The 21007-nt window shown below is 44.0% G+C and overlaps 1 protein-coding gene across 2 annotated transcripts in view; it reads left to right on the top strand.

The window, feature by feature from the left end:
• LOC116939211 (dual oxidase 1-like) overlaps positions 1–21007 on the top strand; it is a 40697-nt gene that overhangs the window by 13333 nt on the left and 6357 nt on the right. For both annotated transcript variants that reach the window (XM_032947354.2, XM_076066501.1), the window contains 25 exons: positions 496–660; positions 1763–1944; positions 2736–2943; positions 4112–4278; positions 4429–4489; positions 5257–5353; positions 6559–6643; positions 6755–6851; positions 7546–7718; positions 8222–8397; positions 9611–9729; positions 10725–10862; positions 11015–11128; positions 11851–12050; positions 12679–12867; positions 13088–13316; positions 13690–13783; positions 13964–14139; positions 14665–14737; positions 16112–16174; positions 16489–16667; positions 17503–17733; positions 19691–19790; positions 19931–19980; positions 20286–20413. In XM_032947354.2, coding sequence (XP_032803245.2) covers positions 496–660; positions 1763–1944; positions 2736–2943; positions 4112–4278; positions 4429–4489; positions 5257–5353; positions 6559–6643; positions 6755–6851; positions 7546–7718; positions 8222–8397; positions 9611–9729; positions 10725–10862; positions 11015–11128; positions 11851–12050; positions 12679–12867; positions 13088–13316; positions 13690–13783; positions 13964–14139; positions 14665–14737; positions 16112–16174; positions 16489–16667; positions 17503–17733; positions 19691–19790; positions 19931–19980; positions 20286–20413 — 3494 coding nt within the window. The remainder of the gene's footprint in view (positions 1–495; positions 661–1762; positions 1945–2735; positions 2944–4111; positions 4279–4428; positions 4490–5256; positions 5354–6558; positions 6644–6754; positions 6852–7545; positions 7719–8221; positions 8398–9610; positions 9730–10724; positions 10863–11014; positions 11129–11850; positions 12051–12678; positions 12868–13087; positions 13317–13689; positions 13784–13963; positions 14140–14664; positions 14738–16111; positions 16175–16488; positions 16668–17502; positions 17734–19690; positions 19791–19930; positions 19981–20285; positions 20414–21007) is intronic.

Genomic DNA, 21007 nt, shown 5'->3' on the forward strand with positions numbered 1-21007 from the left:
CCGTATCATCCTTGAAAAAGAGACTTGAGAAGAATCAGTGAGTTCGCTCTGAAGCAGATGCATTCTATCTATCAGTGAAAATATAACATATGATAATTCACTTTTAATACTTAAACGAATGTAATAATTTTAGGTTTTATTCCAGGAGGGGTCCTACTTGGGACCTTTGGCCAATTTCCTCATTATTGGGTCTATTGTTTGGTGTTTTTCACGGGAGTATGTACTGTATGTATGTTGAACTTCTTTCGCACCATACGTAGCCAACCGTTTTCATGAATCATTCATCAAACTCGTGAATCACGAATCAAACCAATCCTATACTACAATCAAAATCCTATCCTCACCATGCTGGATCAGGTCTGCTAACCAACTTTTGCAGGCTTTGTTCAGAATTCGTTTTCATAAACTCTCCGGGTTACGTGATCATGCTCCCAGAGCTGCTGCAACAACCCCGTTACTCGCATTTCCTTCTCCCCAAATCCGGTCTGCCCGAAGGGAGCAAGCTGCTGCGCCTCGCTCCGGCGTCGTTTGCCGATGGCGTCTACCAGATGTGGGACAATCCCACGGTGCCCAACGCACGTCGCTTGAGCAGCAGCGTCATGCGGGGAGAGAGCGGCCTTCCCTCGGCCCTCAACCGCACCGTGCTGGCCGTCTTCTTCGGTACGGCCACCCTCGTCATGAATTTCCTAGACTCGGGGCGAGTGCCGCCTGCTGTGGAATGTTTGTTTTGCGTGAGGCCCTTATTTGGTAATTGATCCAGGCATGGTGATGCAGTCGAATAGGAGGCGAGTTCGGGATTAGGCGGCGACATGTCCCAGCGGTAGCGCTTTTGCCGCTCATTGCAGAGGTTCGCGGTTCGAGCCTGGTGGCCACCCTGGTTAATGTTCCTCGCGTATTGAGATTGGCTTCTTCACAATGTATGTTAACGATCCTATTATGTTATTTGGAAAGCAGTATGCCATGTGTGCCTGCGTCACTGCTTAAAATTTGCCACATTTTGTATATTTACTTGAAGTTAACTTTTATCCTTAAAGCCAGACTATAACTATCTGTGAAATGTAGCGCCGTCATGATGGACTCGTTCTATAATAATGGTGCTAATGCCAAATGTACTCTTCATAAACATTGTTATCACACTGAGATGGTTATGTTCCTGAGATTCACGCCTGCAAAGTTGTGAGGTGACCTGTAATGACTTCTCAGGTGCGCATGTCTGGATTTCTCCCAGTACTTCCACCTATAAACAAAACAAAATTACTCAATCTTGATTTATAACTTCGACCAAACATATCAAACGAGACATTTATGAAGATAGTCTGAGAATCATTTATGGTTTTACTGTAATACATTCATTCTCACGAAAATATGTCCTGTCAAAGTGAACAGATTTAATATTATTGTACGTAATTCCCCGACTTCCAATCACATTCTTAATCGCTATATCTTGGTGAAAAATGGCTCTAGTAAATTATCAAATCAGGATAAAAGAAAAGTTGTATGTAGGCATGTGAATATTTTCCATAGAACATTTCAACACGAGATGGGTTCGTGTCTTACCACTAAAAGGTTGGTTAGATATTAGCATCATGCTAGTCACGTCAATATTTATGCTCATATTGAGATTGTTACGTGCCTGAGAAATATACCTGCATAGCTAAGGTGGCATATGTTTTGCGTGTGTAAATGATTAATTAAACAAAAATGCCACAACTTAAGTTTTTCCTTCTTTTTTCTGGGGGGGTGGGGGGGGCGGTGGTGACAGGTCAGCACATTGTGGATGAGATCGTCGACACGCGACAGGTGGGGTGTCCGGCCGAGTTTCTCAACATCCCCATCCCGTGGAATGACACGGCCTTCTCCAACAGCCCCTACCACGTGCTGCCCTTTCAGCGCAGCCAATGGGACAAGAGCACCGGCTCTGCCCCAAACAACCCCAGGATGCCGGTAATTCACGTGATTTGCATGATATGGATGCTGCTGCCCATGGAGCAGCGGTTACCACACTGGACTTGCAATTCAGGGGTCACGAGTTGAATCACCCAGCCCACCAGAGTCTTCTTCTTCTTCTTTTGTATGGCATAGGGGGTGGGGGGGGGGAACCAAAAGTTGATATAGATGATGTCCAGCTGAATGTTAAGGTCCTTCAACAAATCCAAGGCCCCAGTAGACACTGTATGGATTTCAACGATACCGCGAGGGTTTGCGTGAATGGCTTGGGGTTTACCACAGTCGCAGTTTGGCGATTATTTGATTTTGCATTTATGCAACGTGTACGCCGCACATCTCACGTGCTGTGTTCAGCATGGTCCACGTCAGTATTAAACAATGGGTAGGTTTATTTAATCCGCCCCCCCTTCCACCCAGCAGTATATAATTTGGTGAGGGCATACAGGGAGGGTGCTTCCAACTCTTTCAATAATACTCTCGAGTGGGGCTCCCCAGGGGTCTCATTGGGTTCTCCAGAGCTCCCTCTCATGGTGGCTCTTCTGCCAGCAGTGTCCTGAGCCAGCAATTGCAGGGAACGAACGTGACACGTGGTTTCCCTTTGCAATTCAGTGTAATCCTAAAATCTGTGACCTCATGAAATCCATGGCATTTTCAGGGGGGAAAAAAAGTAATAGTTTCGCGTGAAAATAAAAGTGAAAAATAATGAAGAAGCATATTGTTTTTGGGAATCGAAATGCCAATGTTGATATTGTAACAAAGTCCTTTTGCTTTTTTGTTGTTACTTCCAGGTGAATAAGGTGACGTCGTGGCTTGACGGCAGCGCGATATACGGTTGTTCGAGGAGTTGGTGTCACGCACTGCGCACGTTTGACAGAGGGATGCTGAAAAGCAGCGAGAATGGCTCCCTTCCCGCTGTCAGTGACCGTTCTCTGCGGCTCATCGATGCCCCTTCCCCATCCTACAAAGCGGGCAGCTCGGGGCACAGCAACCTCTACGGTAACAACGCTGCTTGCATTCACGTGCTTTCTCGAAGTATAGCACAGGAGCAATATTATAATTTGCCTCGATTGGTGCGGCGACGCTGCGACGGGCGGCACGATGCGAGTCCCATGGCAATCGTGTCGTCCATTTTGTCAAATGTTGTGATTTCGTGAATGAATATCGTTTGCTCAAATGTGTTTCCCTTGATGATTTAAATACCTGACGAAATGTTCGTGAAATAGCAAGCGAAAAAACAATAGTGTTGTAAATCCCATAGATATTAGCCGCAAAAAAATATAAGTGCTTTACAAAAATATCTTCCAGGGTTATTGACTAATTCTTTCAGAGCGGGGCGGGTGGTGGCCATGGACGTTGCCTATAATGGAGCAGTGTGGCGGTGGGAGCGAGGGTTGGTGGATTGTGCAGATGTTGCTAAACTTCCTTCTCATGGGCGTTGAGCTACCATACTCTGGCTTGCCCGAAGAAGGCAGTAAGGCAAATGGATTTATCGCTGTCTGCTTCCATTCGTACGGGGCTAGAGTGTTGCCTCCTCGCGCTTGTGGGTTTTCTCCGGGTGCTTTGGTTTTCTCCATGCTTGCATCGTAAACACTCATCGTTGATTGGCTGAACACATCTTACAATGCATTCCCAATGTAGGACCCTCCTGAAACAAAGTCCCTTGACTCAGTGTGGCTGTCCAGCATAAATAAGTAAATTCAAGTGGGAATTTACCGCATGGCAGCTTCTATGATTATAACTTTCGTAGTTTGTTTATTGATTTTTATATTTGTTGCATAACTAACATCAATGTGTGCGTTGTTAGCGTAAGATGTTTTAAATATCAGAATAACTATTGGTGGGCGTTTGGGGCAGGTGTGTGTAAGATTATATGCCTACCGTTGAAGATGCCTTGAGTAACCTTTCTTTCTTACGAGATGAACAGGAAAGCACAAAAACAATGTAATGAAAAGGTTAATACAATTACAAAGATTTGGAAAACTCATATCCTGATAATCGTCATGTCATGAAATTTGGTATTGAATCGTAATCATGAAAAATTTGAATTGTAACAACCGTCGTTGGCATCGATCACATTTTCACAAAATAGTGAATGAAATGCCATCGGTTTGAGACACGCTTTGAAAGAGACGTAAACAAATACGATTGTGCTTCTGTGCTACAGAGTTTGGAAATTCACGAGGAAATGAAAGCCCTTTCCTGAAAGCCATCGGCACGGTGTGGCTGCGCTACCACAACCACTTGGCGGAAAAAATGCGCCAAGAAAACCCAGAAATGTCTGACAAGGAGCTCTTTATAAACGCACGCAAATGGGTCGTGGCAGTGTATCAGGTAGGGAGGTCACTTTCCAGTCGTGAGACGTCACATGCATTGCACAGCACTTACTCAACTGTATGCCGTACATTTTTGTAACGATGAACATGATGGAAACTCCAGCTATTCGCTGCTGGTAAAACACTTCATGTTGCATATTTTTTTCAGAACATTGTCCTCTACGAATGGCTGCCTGCAATGCTTGGGAAGAACATGGCGGAATACAAAGGTAATGATGCATTATTAAAATGACATCCTCAATTCAGTCAGAAATTTCACCCCGTTCTTAAGACGTGCAACTTATTCACATGGTGCCTTTATTGGAGCTTTAAACACAGCATCCCTGGAGTGCATTTAAAAGGAGGGAGGAGGCATCCAAACGCCGAGGGCCTTAACTAGGCCAATGTTAAACCAAATTAAAACAAATGTTGAAGACAAAACAGACGGAGTAATGTTACGATTTGTTCGTGTCCATCACACATTCTCTTCTCGCACTCACCCCCTGCAAACGTTGCCCCAAGGTGGCAGAATGTTAACTACCTCGCCTGGTGTACAGGACGCCTGTATATGTGGAGTTTGCATGTTCTCCCCGCGGCCGCTTGGATTTTTCTCCTGGTCCTCCGCTATTTCCCTCCACATATAGAAACGCGCGTTTTGAGTATTTGGCTGCTATCCAATCCCATGTAATAAGTCACTTTGTTGAGTTATCATTTGCGGCCAGGTCGCTTCTGAAAAAGAGTTATATATCTCAGTGGGTCTTACTTGATGAAATAAAAAATAGTTTTAGTTTCGTTTAAGAAACGCTGTGACTTCCGTTGCTTAATTGTGCAAACTTTGTCCAACCTACTCCAATTATTGCATACCGTTTGTATATCAACTAACTTGACGCCATTTTTAATGTCAATATTGCTTGAAGTGTGCCCTCAAGTACGTACCGAATTTAACATGTAACAACTGAGGCATTATTTTGAACGAATGCTTTCCATTGCACCACAGGGTATAAGCCCCACGTGAATCCCAGCATTTCGGTGGAGTTTCAGGCCGCCGCAATGAGGTTTGGCCACACTATGGTGCCCCCGGGAGTTTACAAGAGGTGAGGAAACGATAACTTGTGTTTTATTACTGTCATGACCTTTCACGACGTCATTCATCATAGTGATTGTTTCTTTTTATATTTAGCTGTGCTTTAACGACGTTCAGGCATCTTAAATTCCCACGCCGCTTTGCCACCCAGCAATATAAACAGTTTTGTTGATCGGCAAGTGATGTGTGGTCATTCAAAGTGTGGGCACTCTCACCCTATTCCAAGACAAAGGTGCTTTAAAATAATGAATTATTATCTGGCCAGTGTGAAAGAGTAGGCCAAAATACTTATTTTTTGTGAATGCCTTTCCACTATTAGTGGCACGAGCGAGCAATTGCAGGGCTGCACCTTTACTCTTCACCTTTACACGTGATATGTCGGCCTTTGGTATTGCAATTGGTAATCATTTGAAATGGAAGCACGGTTCAGATCTTCATTGGTCCCTATCCCTGAGAACGGACCACCTTGTTGTTTGCGGTGCATAAGATCGAACACGCTGCATGTACATTAAAAAAAAAACAATGAGCAGTTTTACGGGTCATTCAGAACGGTGGAACAACATTTTTCATACGAATAATCGAAATAAAATTGCAGCGTCAAATGTTTTTTTAAGGGTAAAAATATATATCTAAAAATGCAGAACTTTATTCGTGCACATTGCTGCATGTGTAACATTGAATAATAATAATGAATAGACGAGGGCCTCCCATAGCCATCAGTCAGAGACGTTTTTGGGCCATACTTCTTCATACAATAGTAAGTGTGGGATGGTAAAGGCGATGGTCAAGATGGGTTCAGATGTCAGTCACCACTGATGTTCGCCTAGGCCAACTCAGGTCACATGGTTTCCAGTGGTCGTGTAATAAACAAAACAAAAACGTATGAAAAAAATAAGAAGAGGCTTGACCGTTTCTGGCAATAAAACAGGTGTTAAGATGTTCAAACACCAACTAGAAGCCTGTTGCAAGGAATGACGTTCGCATTAACCACACGTACTTGTGGTGAACATGAAAACAAACTTGCTCTGATAATATATGCATTGTCAAGACAAAAACACATCACCGATCTTTCCCACGTTGGATATTATCATTATGGAAAATAAAATAAAGGTCTTTCACGATTATAGTTATGTCTTTGAGTTGAATCAACATGTTTTTGTTGTTGTTGTTTATTAGCATAATTGATTTGAGTTTGTTCATGTAAACTTTCCACAGGGATGATTCTTGCAATTTTAAGCCATCTGATCCAAAGTCTCAATATAATGCAAGCCGCATGTGCAACAACTACTGGACCAAGGAGGTATTTTTCCTTATTTTAAATTGATTTTTAAATGGCTGAACGAGCTGTGAAATTCACAATACATTGCATTTTCTCCGGAAAAATATGGTTTCATTTCCTCTTTTTCTTCAGGTTTTCCGATCAGGACACGAAGTTGATGAATTCGTGCTCGGAATGGCTTCTCAAATTGCCGAACAGGAAGATCACGTCATTGTTGAGGACCTCCTAGGTGAGATACGCGACCCAATGCTTCTTGCTTAATGGTTTAAGTTTCAGTTCATCGGCCATAGTTTATGAGGCCACACCATTGCTACCTGACAGTCCCGTGAAGCTACAATCACTCTTACAAAAGAGCTGATGTCAGTGCTCCATCTCTCTGCAATAGTTGTTTTGTTTTCTCTCCTTCTACAGCATGTCCGCCTCATTCGGCTGTAATTCCATCACCAGTCTCGTCCATTGGCCACCATCGTTTCCAATGATGATGGCCAATGAAAGCAAGGCCCCATTTGCTTGCATTAAGTCAATGTGGTGACTATCATTTCCATTTGATCCCTCATCTCAGTGCAATTCCTGGCATGCATTTATCCACGCCTCTTTGCACAGTTTTCAGATTTGGATTCATTTCCTCTCACAATGTCCATGTTTCTGAGGCATGTACCATAGTGGACAATATCGTTTTTGTTTATTTCTTCAAGCACATTTATGAGTGGCTTTTCATTACAAAAATGCAGTTCCCTAAAACAATTCCATCCTGCTCTCAATAATCTTTTTAGGTCACCATTTTTGTCACAGTCTGCCTTCAATAACATTGCATTTCACTTCAACAATCGTAACTCATGTCTACCTCACTCACCAGTATGAAATTGCGTTGGCAGTCCATTACAATCGTTGCACGCGTGCCTTTTCCCCATTGCTTGCTACAGACAGCATGTACGGCCCTATGAAGGCTTCCCGTCTGGACCTCATGGCCATTAACATCCAACGTGGACGGGACCACGGATTGCCCAGCTACGTTAATATGCGGAAAGCCATGAACTTGGACCCAATCACCAAGTGGGAAGATATCAATCCCACGCTTAGTCAAAAAAACCCAGAGGTACGTCGATGCGCAATCTTTTTAACGTTGTCTCAAGAAGAATGAAAGCGTATGTACATTACCTCTGTCCTCAACTGGGGTCAGAGTGCATTATAACACTCATGAAAGTTATCCTATGTGATTGAGCCTATAGTAGTAAGTGGTTGAGTGTGTCTATGTGTGTGCAAGATGATGGAGTGTCTGATGTTGATGACATCTTTGTGTATTTGTGTATGTATGTGTGTTTGTATAGATGGAAAGCCGCAGTGCAATGGTTCCCGTTCATGACCAATAATAGTGGCAAATATTTGAACCGGTCCAGGGCCTCCCCTAGGTCGACTCAATCTCAGATCAGTATCTGGTGCGGTGTGTAAACATCGTCACTTGGGAGACAAAGGCGACCGGGCGTGGTGCTGGTCGCCCCACCCCCGGGTGCCGTGCCGGCCTTCACAGGTGCAGCTCGCTAACAGCGCTTGCCCCAACAGTCTGTCGAGGCTAAACAAGGGATCTTTGTCTTTTATCAGGTGATCGAGCGACTGAAGCTGGTCTATAACGGTGACATCTCCCGGCTGGAGCTGTGGCCGGGGGGGCTATTGGAGTGCCAGGGGGGGCCTGGGCCCCTGTTCTCGCGCATCCTCGTCGATCAGTTTGAGCGCATCCGCGACGGGGACCGCTTCTGGTTTGAGAACACCAACAACGGGTGAGGTGCTACTCGTGCTCATTTACTGCTCATTGCGTTCCACGTTTCTTGCAATGGCGCTGTAACCCACTTATTTCCATTGAAGCACAACAACTCGTGATCGAATACAAGTGAAGTGCCACTGATGGAATTGATATGCGATAAAAAAATAAAGTATTTGTGTAACTGTTGGCAGGCACTTGTATTGCCAATAGCCCGCATACAGACTTGCAGAATGCCGAGGTGAAAGATTTTCCACATTTGCATGTAGAATTACAATGCATTGTGGTCTTTAAAAAAATTATTGATTGTCCCTTTGTATGTACAATGCACTATATTTTAACTATACATCATGCCGCACGTGCAGTGTGCTTCTGTACGTGATAGCGCAGCAACAATGCGTGGAAAAATAGCTCGATAAAATATTCCGAACACAGTGATATATGGAATATTTTTCACCTTCATGCACCTTCTCATAAAAAAACGAACGTTTCAAATAAAAACGTGTCTGTTCACTTATATTTATCTACTACTTACATTTCTCATGTTGTTCATTGCGCACTGCTGCACTTTATTTTGCGCACGGTTGCAATTTACTCTGCTCAGTCGGTGTTAGCCGCTGAGGGCATGACGTGTCTCTTTTCTCATTCCCGTTGCTCTATGTTTGTTTGTACGTTGAACGTCTTTTGAACCGTACGAAGCCAACCGCGCTCATCGTCGGCATTCTGCTGCAATGTGCAGGCATGCCTAATTTATTGAGGGCGATATTGGCACGTAACATCAAGATCGATTGATTTGAATGCGATGGGATTCATCGAGCCATGTTCTGTTCCTACTCTCACCCTACATGCACCGAATTGTGCAACGTGAGAAGCAAGCAGCCCTTATTTTCGACTGCGCGTGTGTGTCGGAAGCAATGAGGTCACTCGATTCGTAGCGGCCGACTCGAGGCGCGACTTTCACCGCAATGTCAAAAAAAAATCGAATCGTAAGAATTGATCGAATCGGTGAAAGCAATGAATCTTCACATGCCTTCTCATTTGATTTGTTGCGTGCTGAAACGTGACATGGTGGCAGCTTGAGGAGGCCTTAATTCAGCAGTGGATTGACCATGGCTTATCATGATGATGATGATGACGACGATTGACCATGGCTTATGATGATGATGATGACGACGATAACGAGGGTGATGATGACACTTGTCTACTACGGGAAACCTCCTTTTGCCATTCAGGATGTTCACGAAGTCGGACGTGGAAGCTGTTCGAAGGACGAAATTCTCGAGTGTCCTGCAAGCCGTGATGAGGGTCAATAACCGCACCATCCAGGATGAAGTGTTCTTCTGGAGAGCCGGTGAGGCCGACCGAGAGGTCCACTATGTTTTGCTATCGAGTGGGGCTATCGATGAATTGGAGGGCAAACCCACCGACCGTGTAAAAAAACACAAAAATGAACAGTACAACGGTGCAACGCAGTCACTGCAACTGCTTCACTTGCACAGATCTTTGCCGGTTCCACTCCCCACACTGTGCGGGTAGTGGGGGTTATTTGAATATGCTTCACCATGCTGGTCGCCGCGGTTTTTGGTGACGATGGGGAGCGTAGATGTGGGAGCGCAGGAGTCTGGTGCAGCAGTTGATTTTCCTCTCTTAAGTGTTCCATTGCTTTTGTGTGCTAGCTTTGTAATAATATTCTGTACCTTAATTTTTTTTGCAAAAGACTTTACCATAAGGTGAATGAAGGGTTTGTAGGAGGCATCGCAGCAAGTGGGTTAATAACTTAACTGTCTGGCGCTTGAGTGTTCTGCCCACGTACTTGTAGGCATTGCACTTACTGTTCACAAATAGTGACGGAAATATTCAATAAATTGGCAATACGTCCCAAACAAAAGTAAAATTATTAAAGGTGTAGCCTTGTAATGTCTTGCTCTTGCCACTTGGCAGAAGGGCTCCCACTAGAGGGAGCTCTAGAGAGCCCCTCTAAGTGGGTACTTGGCCTACTATTTCACATTGGCCAGATGTCTTGGTGGAGGAGGTGGGGGCACCCACACTTCACCCCGCCTCACGCGACCTGAAGATCTTACTGACTCTCGTGTACTCCTCCATACTGCTTGGTGGACACAGGCAGGGAGGATTCATTAAAAGTGCACCATTGTTTCAAGTGCCACACCATGAAATCAAACAAGTAAACCTCTTGGAATGCACGTCAAGTGTGCTAACCATTTGCAGCATCCCACCAAGCAATACCCCTCCTGAAAAAAATGCCACATCTTGAGCCTCCAGTAAGGCTTGCCTGGACAAATGCATATTTTCGTAATTTCTGACACTCTCCAATTCATTATGTGTTAGGAAACCCTTGCCAGCAGCCCAAGCAGCTCGCCGTGAGCGACCTGGAGCCATGCACGCCCCCGGAGACCATTGACTATTTCTCAGGAAGTACGGGCAGCTTCGCAGCCACCATTGTGGCCCTTCTGCTGCTGCCTGTAGGTACGTAAAAAACCGAGGCCTGGCCTATATAATGGTGACGATGCACGGTGGCGGGTGATGTCCGATACTGGTCCTGAGAACCGGACTGTACACGTGTGTAAAGGTAAGGTATCTCCCAAGTACCGATCTATGGTGAATATTTTTTTTGACAGTGTGCATTTTAGTGTTGTGCCTCGTGTCGCGCCAACGGAAGAAAAGCTTTGAAAAAATGAAAGATCAGCAGCAGCTGAAGACGGGAAAGAAGCCCGGAGCAGATGGAATTCGTGGTAAGGAATTGAACGTTATACTTTGGAAAGGGGTCTACATGGAGCAGGTAACAAAGACGTAAATATGCAACACCATATAACACTATGCTCTGGCCCTGATTAATTGTGCCTGGTTGAGGGCGTGACTTGTTACATGACTCATATTAACCATCTTCCCTAAAGCTTCAAGAAAGCCAAGCAATTGTTGTTGCTTTAAACCACGATAGTTGCTTTCACAATTCTATTTTCCATTTTGGTATGAGGACTTCTGGGCAAATAGAAGAGCTATGGTTACTATGGGAATGTTCAACCAAGAATCTATGAGCACAATGCTGAATCTTTTGTCCTTTGGTCATGAATATGAAAATGTTGGCCAAGGATATAATAGAGCTCCACTGCAGCCTAAAGCAATTATAGGTACCGCATGAACGTGTGGGATATGCTTTGTATTCATTGAGGTAGGCAGCCGGACAAAATAATTCACAGAGCCATACATTATTTTGTCGTATCTTCTCAAACTTAATCACGTGTTTTGGCTTATAATTAATGTGAAACGCATTTGCAATTCGAAATACCAATGAATTGTCAATGAGAGGTTAGTTAAAAAAGAAGATACAACATACAGTACAAATGCCCTCTCTAGAGCCCCCTACAATGGAAGCCCTTTTGCCCGCAGTGGCGTGCGCGAGCAATCGCAAGGCTGCACCTTTTACCTTCAGTACAAATGCATTGCGTTCTATCAGCCAGCGAATGGCAGGGCAAGAAGGAACCCCTGCGGGACGTGCGGTTGAGATTCGACGACGCGGGATCGATCAAGGTGCTGGACTGCGCGGGGGCCCTGCTGCGAAGCCTGGAGGTGAAGGCCCTGTCCGGCGTGGAGCTGCTCTTGGCCAGCGACAGGGGCAACCTGCTGCTGGTGCACGTGCCCAAAGAGTACGACCTGGTGAGGCAGCAGCAGCAGCAGCAGCAGCGCAGCCGCCGCACCGCGACGTCGCCTGGCGTGCTGCGCAGCCGCCGTTGGGCTGTGCACCGTCAAGAGGTCAAAGGGCAATACCGCTACGGGTGTGCGATGCCGCGTGCGATATGTGTCACCGCCTCAATGTATGCATGCATGTTTAACTTCTTTTGCACCGTGCGTAGCTAATCGTGCTCGTCAGAGGCGTACCAGTGTGTTGTACGCCAACCGCCTTTGCAAGGATTGCCTTAAGTTTATGTTAAGCGCACTGTCGGGTTAAAAAAAGAAAAGAGCGTGTTTTCCCTGCCGGAACAAGTGCAACATGTCCCAAATCTTCATTGAAGATTCCTGAGCCAGTGGTCAAAATGCTGACTCTACTCTTTGCTCCTTCGTTCTGTGGTCATGAATGTGAAAATGTCGGCCACCTCCGATTAGCACAGCACGGTTGGCTACGTACGGTGCGAAAGAAGTTCAACATACATTTAATTGAGCACTATTACAGCCAAAATATGCTATTCACCGCCATATGCTTATGGAGAAGGGCAAGAGGTCATCACATCCGGTGATTTTTTTTTTACTTGTGTTCGAAATATTAAACATTTTTTGCCTTCCACAGGTCCTGTTTTTTGATTCCGATTTACAGCGAACTAGATTTCAAGAAGATTTGGATACATTCTTAAGACAATTTGAGCGTCACTTCATTTCCAAATCCGGTGGCAATGAAAAGTTGCTGCTCATGAATGCAGTTACAAAAGAGCAACGGCAACTCATACTGGAGACATACTTCAGAAAGATCTTTGCAAAGGTATTATTATAATTTATTGCTGTGATGTAATTTTTTATCACATATTTTACCATCGAAATGAAATATGCAATTAATAAAATGCACCAAATAAACCAGATCTTGTTTAGCTTGTGCAATATGTTGCAATTGTCCTATATATGTCACAGGAGATATTTCATAGAATATCGATATCCACACCTACAGAGAGATCCCCAGCAAATCATTGTATTGGATGTGGCAGGTTTTGCAGATTGAATCATTTGGACCACAAGATGAGCTGGATGTGAGCGATGAGCAGGTGAACGAGTCACCAGTGAAGTGTGAGCTGTCCCCCAGTGAGCTCGGGGACTTGTTAGGCCTTAAACCCGACTCTACTTTCCTGCAACACATGTTCCGTCTGGCGGATGGAGACAAGAATGGCTACCTGTGCTTCAGCGAGCTGCTAAGCGTGCTGCTAGTCTTCATCAAAGGTAATACCTTGAAACTGAGGTTACAATTTTTTTTTTTAAGTGCAGTGAAATCGATAAACGGCATCGACAGTGAATTTTGTGTCAGTTCACGTCGTTGTGCTCTATAGCTCTCTGATGTTTGTGTTTGTGTGTGTTTGTTTGTGTGTGTGTTTTAGGTTGTACTGCATTGCTTTGAATGATGTCGTACGTTTTGCGCTCCCACTCACTGTGAGTTTCTGAAGAAGCTCCCAGAGTGTGGAGCTAAATGTGAGACATCATGCAACATATGCTGCAACCTCAAAGCACATCAGAGTGTTGACCATTCAACTTTATAATCACTGCTTACCAATTGTGTTTGCATACAAACATATAACTTGTCTCTTCCTGTGACCAGGAACTGCTGAGGCCAAATCTAAGCTGATGTTCCGTATGTACGAAGTCAGCCAAACTGGCTTCATGACGAAGGAAGAATTTGAATCTATGCTTAGGTTCGTAAGCCAGAGTATGCGTGTGTGCGCGCGCATGCATCCAAATGAGACACATATACTCTCTTTTTCTTAACTCACCTCAATAGTAATGAGCCTAGTTTCTCCATTTACAACGAGCACGAATGCTAACTTTCTCACGCTTTTTTTTTTCTTTCCTTTGTCTACGGGCTGGTAACGTAGGTCGTTTCTGGAGTTGTCCGATTACAGTTTGCCAAAGGAGGAGGAGGACAGCATCATGGACTCGGTGTGCAGCGAGTACGGCCTCAACGGCAAAACAGAATTCACCTGGGAAGACCTGCACAAGCTCTTGAATGAGCACTACCATGATGCCAGCAACCTGCAAATTCACGTCGCTGGTACAGAGCGCCGCTGCGAAGCCCCCACCCGCCACTCAGTCAGGGTGCACTCTGGGGGAGAAGTGGAATAGCATACGATCACTTAAGCATTAAGAAAGCACGTTGGGTTTTTTTTTGTTCCATTTTTCAACAAAAAAATATGTGTGTGTGTGTTGAACTTCATTCGCATCGCACTATTATGTATCATTGGAACGAATATAAAACCTACAATTGTGCTGCATATTGGAAATATGCAAATATAGAATTCAATAGTGAATTTGCTGCCATTTTGAAAATAGAGCATACTGATTATATATACAAGATATATAACAGGTAAACTGAGAATGCATTTTCAATAAAAATTCATTAGGGTGTCATATATTTATTGTAAATGTTGCTAAGAAATGGCCTACACATATATCTGTACGCACCTATGTATAGTACACAAATGTTTCAACACGATAACCAGGTGTTAAAACAATGCCACATATGCTTCATGTTGCATGGGCTCCTGTGTTCACCCAGATTTGCTTGCATTGTTTACAGGGATGCACTTGCCAAAGACCAAGAGAATCGAGCACACCATCTCCTTCATCCACCATCGCAAATCGCACGATGGGTAAATCGCGAGGTCACACGCGTTAATAAATGCCGTCACGGCACTTGACTTCTCGAGGAACCGCGCTCCCTCCCGCAGAGCCGCTTGTGCGTGCATTTAGGCCTGCACATCCAGTGTGCCCCCCCCGTCCCCCCGCCCTTTACTTACCATGGATCCATTAACATCGTTTCTAAAACCGTTCGGTGCTTTGCATAGTTGTTACAGTGTCGAAGTTAAGGGTGGTGGGGGGGGGGGGGGCTTTTAAATGCGGTGAAAAAGGGAAACTGGAAAAGAAAGTAGTTAAAAACCCAGAAGGGCGCACCGGTGCGGAAACGTCTACTTGGATGAGTGTAGATTTCGGAAAAGTATACAAACCGGTAGCGTGTGACTGCCGGGCACTTGCCAAAAACAACAGTGTTTATTCGCTTGAATTGCTCTTGGAACACACACATGATATGCCGGAGTGCTTTGCAGAAACACAGGCGGCCAGACCCCACCAGACGTTTAATCTTTTTGCATACGGAGGAAACAACAGCAGACACCGAACAAAGTGACTTGTTGAACAACAAAATCCTTACACTGAAAGGAGTCATTCACTCTAAAGTTATGCAAATAATTGACTTTTTTTTCATATTATCTAAATATCAGGCCAGGTGGCACTGTAAAAAAAAACACTCAACTCACGATTTACAAAGTTGCTAACTCAATTTACAGCTGGTGGTCAACTGAGTGCACCATCTCATCAGTGTCATTAAATCAGTACCAATTTGGTAAGACTGGCTTCTGCCATGCAAATATCTGAGTTTCCACTGCTAGTTGAAGGCTGATAAAGATTGCAAACACTGTCCAATTCTCATACAAGCAGGGATACACTATATTCTTGGTTCTTTTAGTAAAGTCACGTAGAAAGGAAACAATAAAATAATAAAAATATAAAACAATAAAATGCTCACGACGTTTCGACTGCAACACAATCAATCATCATCAGGTGTGAAAACCACAGCAAGAAAAGGTTAAAAATTAAAAAAACATATTTTCTTGCTGTGGTTTTGACACCTGACGATGATTGCTTGTGTTGCAGTCGAAACGTCGTGAGAATTTTATTGTTTTATATTTTTATTATTTTATTGTTTCCTTTCTACGTGACTTTACCGAAAGAACCAAGAATAGGAATCCCTGCAGTCACGAAAGCTTTAAATCAGGGATACACTGTTAATAGTTTAAGTGTAGCTTGCCCTTTTCGCTCCTGATAAAATAAATAAGTCTTGTTATGGTATTAGTTCAGTTATGTCATCCCCAAGTGCTGTATATGAAATACACATATAGGAAATGCATATATGCTTCATATGCAAAATGTGCTTTATTTGTGTGTCTGCGTGCATGTTAACCCGTCAGTTCTAATGCTGGGAGAGTCGCTGATAAACAAGATGAGAATCCCGCAGAGTCTTCGCACAGACAGTGAGTGAAACTGATGCCCTCATTCTTAAGGATATAATACAATTAAGACCTACTCGTACTTGGGTTTATTACAGTTGTTCTGTACAGGCCTCCGACGTGTCGTTTGGTTGTGTTTGGCACGACATCTGACGTTTTGCTCCACATTCTGGGAATTTCAGGAACTGAATGAAGTAGCTTCCTGCGTAAGGTGCGGTGCAACCCGAGCATGCATTGGAGAGCAACATTAATAACCATTTGCCTCCGGAAGAAATACTTTGTCGGCCTTTGCGAATAAATAATTTTACCCCCCCCCCCCCGCCGTTTCCCTGTTACAGGACAAACAGCCCGCGAGGCCGCTTGTTTACTGAAGCCCGGCGTCAACGCTACAATCGAAGCAAGCTGGGGCAGTCGATGCAGGCCGTCAAGCGCTACGTGGAAAACTACCGCCGCCACATCTTCTGCATGGCCATCTTCTACGGAATCATGGCTGGCGTCATGGCCGAGCGCGCCTACTGTAAGTTACATTGGCATTCGAGATCAATTCAAAAGAGATTCAACAACTACCCCCCACCCCGCTTTTTTTTTTTTACAGGAGAATATAAAAAAAATGTTGGCGAAAGATCGATGGCCGGAGGCATATGGATGCTTGCCGCCGAGATGGAGCGATGAAGCCGGCTCGTGCGTGCAGGCGTTCGGTGAATTGTTACATTGCAGGGCTGTATGAGGTGGTGGTGATGGCTTGGGAGGCCTTCATCCAGCAGTGGATTGAAAGTGTTGGCCAATGATGGTGAATGACGATTTGAACATTTAAACGCTTGCTTCCATGATTGAAATGTAAAGTTTCCACCAAGGCCTCAGGGTGTATAACAGCAACGAGCATTGGCACATCGAGCATGGAAACATTTTGACCTTTGTTTTTTTACTGTTATCACACGGTGATGCTTTGGCAGAGTGCTTGTGTTGTCCGGCATGACGAATGAAGTTCAGCTCTGCGTGCTGGCAGCTTCTTTTGAGCTACTGAATTCATAAGGAGCTCCCGGCATGCGGAGCGAGACGTAGGACATCGTGCCAAACAACAAAGTGGTACAACACGAACACACGGAGAATTCAAACCTGCGAAACAAGCGCTCGTCTCAGAGGCAGAAGGTTGCGATTTAAAAAAAAAAAACACCTCAAAGTATTGACTCCTTCATCAACCACTTAACTCAGGACCACCATTGGATATGAGCACTCTCCCCCATGCTCATTTGGGCATGGGCCACTTTGGCTTTGATATTAGCTGCGAAACGTTCATTTCATTCGTTGATTTTCTTTCGTTGTTCCTGATTCCAGCTGCCTTTCACCCTTAGATTACGCAGTTGGCGCAGAGCACTTTGGGATCCGGCAGGTGACGGAGGTGGGGATCATCCTGTCGCGCGGCACGGCGGCCGGGATTTCATTCTGCTACTCGTTCATCCTCCTCACCATGTGCCGGAACATCATCACGGCGCTGCGCGAGACGGCGCTCAACCACTACATACCCTTCGACTCGGCCGTGGAATTTCACAAAATCATCGCAATGACCGCCGTCATTCTGTCCAGTGAGTTTCGACGATGTATTTTTATTTTTTATTCTTCATCAAATCAATAAAGCACATGAACACCAGAATGAACAAAGCGATTTGAAATCAAAACCTTTCAAGACGTGGATGTGCTTGCTTTGTATACTGGGTGTGTCGTGGTAAATGGGGCATTCGAAGCATAAATAAGGGAGTGAAAGAGGGAGACAAAGGTAAGAGCAGCACTCCTGGACCTCCTAAGCATTCCCTGGCCCACCAGGTAAAAAAAAAAAACCTACGAATGTATGACAAAGAGTTTTACTGATTTCAAATCGACCCTTCCACGCATCCGCTTAAATTACACTTGCGGAGGGGGTGACGCTATGAAAGGTGAAATCAGTGGTGTTTCGAAGATTCAGTTAAACATGTTTGAAATACTGCTAGCACGTCCTTGAATTCATACGGGATACACAGCCGGGGAGGAGGCTGGTGGTGGGAGGTGTGATGTCACCACCGCGCAGACTTGACCACCCACGTGCCAGCCAGCCAGCTAACCAGCTAGAAAGATTTTTTTTCAAATAATGATTTTGTAAAAAAAAAAAAGTCTGTCGCAGTCAGGGTATGTGTGGTGTTGTTATTTGGTACTGACTTTTTTGGTTCCTGTCTGTAGTTCTTGGTCATGTATCACATCAATGAAAATATGAATGTGGACCAGACCGCCCTGGGGGAATTCAGTCAAACATCGAAACGGTTACTTGGTGCACTGTCTACTGAGGCTGGCCACATCAGCACCTTTAATTTAAATACGTGGAACACACGTAGGCTTTCGCGACCAATATTATTCATAATAATCGAGTTATTTATAAATGTGACATAATGATCGAGTTATTTATAAATGTGACACATTTTATAAATAACTCGATCTAACCCAAAAACCTTTGGATCGAGTTATTTATAAATGTGACACATTTATAAATAACTCGATCTAACCCAAAAACCTTTATTATGAATAAATACGTGGAGACATCTGGTTGAAGCATGCAGCGCTATCCGACGACTGGCTAAAAAAATATCGATTTTTGTGTCTAATATTACAACTTTTCCACAATGTATCGTGATCAATACAGTGTTAAACAGGACTTTCATATTGGAGTCAGGATAAAGAACGTTGACAAGTGACCCATCAAGATGTATGACCATCAGGGAAGAGAAGGCTAAAAGTAAAGGGCTCTCCAGAGCTCCCTCTAGTTGGTCATCCTTTTGCCGGCAGTGGCATGAACAAATCATTGCACGGCTGCACCTTTACCCAAATTTTCACATAGCCAGTTTAACTTGCAATATCAGTGTACAAACTCATGCATATGTGTCAAACACAAAGAAGCATGCCACTTCATTTGAATGATGTAGGATTGTATCAAGTCACAATATGCAAATATAGTCTGAATATTGAGCTTCATTGAGTCCCTGAATCCTTGTCTGTTTACTTCCCAGGCTGACAATATACTTCTTTCACACTGTGATTTATCAGCATATTTGGCTAATTTTAATGTTTAAAAAAAGTTTAGCTTTCCAATATTTTAAATAATAATTGTCACATTGTACACAAAATAATCAATCAAAGTAAATTACCCAAGCAAACGTTTGCTGCGGGAAATGTATCACACATTACGTAAGATTGATTTATGTTTGCGCAGTAATTTTCGATTCCTCCTTAAACGTGGTTGTTTTTTTGCGCCGATTTCTAGTTCGTTTGGTTGACCTCAGATTTGTTTTTGTTATTCGCGTCATTGCTGTTGTACTTTACCCCCATTTACTTTTGTCGTTCTGGCGACCCAGGTTACTCGAACAAAATGAGACTACTCCCTGGCCTCTTGCGTTTGGCCCCGGGTTAAATAAACAGTTTAATACGTATATTAACGGTTCCATTGTGTGGTAATGGTATTTGTTGAGTGTGCACAATTTGATCTGATGGCATTTTTTTGTCGTTTCTCTTCCTTAGTCCTGCACAGCATTGGGCATGTTGTGAACGTGTACCACTTCTCAGTGCTGCCACTGAGCGTTCTGTCCTGCCTCTTCCCAAACGTGTTTTTCAATGACGGGTGAGGCTCGCAATGACAAATGTGGGTTTTCTCATTCATGAATTCCTTTTTTTTTGTACTCCATTAACTTCATGTGCCTTTTGATGCTATGCTTGCCACGTCAATGACTGCTGTGCAAATGCTGCTTTCTTGAAACTTAGGTCCGAGATGCCTAAAAAGTTCTACTGGTGGTTTTTTCAAACAATACCGGGTACGTTTGCCAGGATGGTGACTCACTTATTTCCGTGCTGCATTCAACAGTATGAAAAACAACTAATTCTCTGCCAAATAAGATTGTATAGCTCACTTGCATATTGCTGAATGATATGCTCAGTTTTGGGATAAATAGGTGATTACATTTTCCAGGAACATTTTGAGCTGGTCTTTACGTGTACCTTGTCCGTGGGTAAGTTAGTTCATAGGTGACACAATATGTTCGTATTAAAGTAAATGAGGATGTTTTGTCTTGTTTTCATCAGTGTGTTGATCAATGTGCCATCACTCATCCCCTGCCAGGTATGACAGGTGTGCTGATACTGGCGGTGCTTGCAGTCCTGTACATATTCGCCAGCCGCTTTGCCCGCAGTCACACCTTCAATGCCTTCTGGATAACCCACCAGCTGTACATCCTGCTCTATGTTTTGGTAGGAAGCTGTTCCGTTCAACTATTGACTCATTTGTTGCATGCAATAATTAATTTGAATTGTAACGCAACATGCTGATGGAATTAATCGAATTACAGAGCCCGGGTGGTCATGTAATTTGTTTGAATCGAATGTAAAAAACTAAATGTCTCCATTGATTTAAGCAATTGGCACTCATCCCCACTGGCAGCCCTGACCAGTGCTGGAGATTACATTCATGTGTCGAAGGCCAGAAATTGCAATGGCAACTACTATGGAATGTTATATGCGCTGCCCTTTCAACCGGGTGACCTGAGTTTGATTCCTGTACCATGCTTACCGTCAGTGGCAAGTAATATGTGTATATGTGTATATGATGTGAAACCTGTCTCGGGCACCACACCCATTTTTTTTAACCAAAGCACATGGACCATCATGGTAAGATGTGACCAATCCCCATGACTCATGTGGCCTGGGGAGGCCTTCAACAACACATTCACACATGGCTGTCATTTATTATTGTGATATAAAGTCTTGATTATATAAATGGAACAGGTTTCATTATTTTTAGAATTTATGTCAACCTTGTTACATTGGTGTGCAATACTGATACTC

The sequence above is a fragment of the Petromyzon marinus genome, chromosome 1 (assembly GCF_048934315.1).
Source record: "Petromyzon marinus isolate PM22_M1 ecotype Great Lakes invasive population chromosome 1, UKy_Petmar_22M1.pri1.0, whole genome shotgun sequence".
Classification (NCBI taxonomy): domain Eukaryota; kingdom Metazoa; phylum Chordata; class Hyperoartia; order Petromyzontiformes; family Petromyzontidae; genus Petromyzon; species Petromyzon marinus.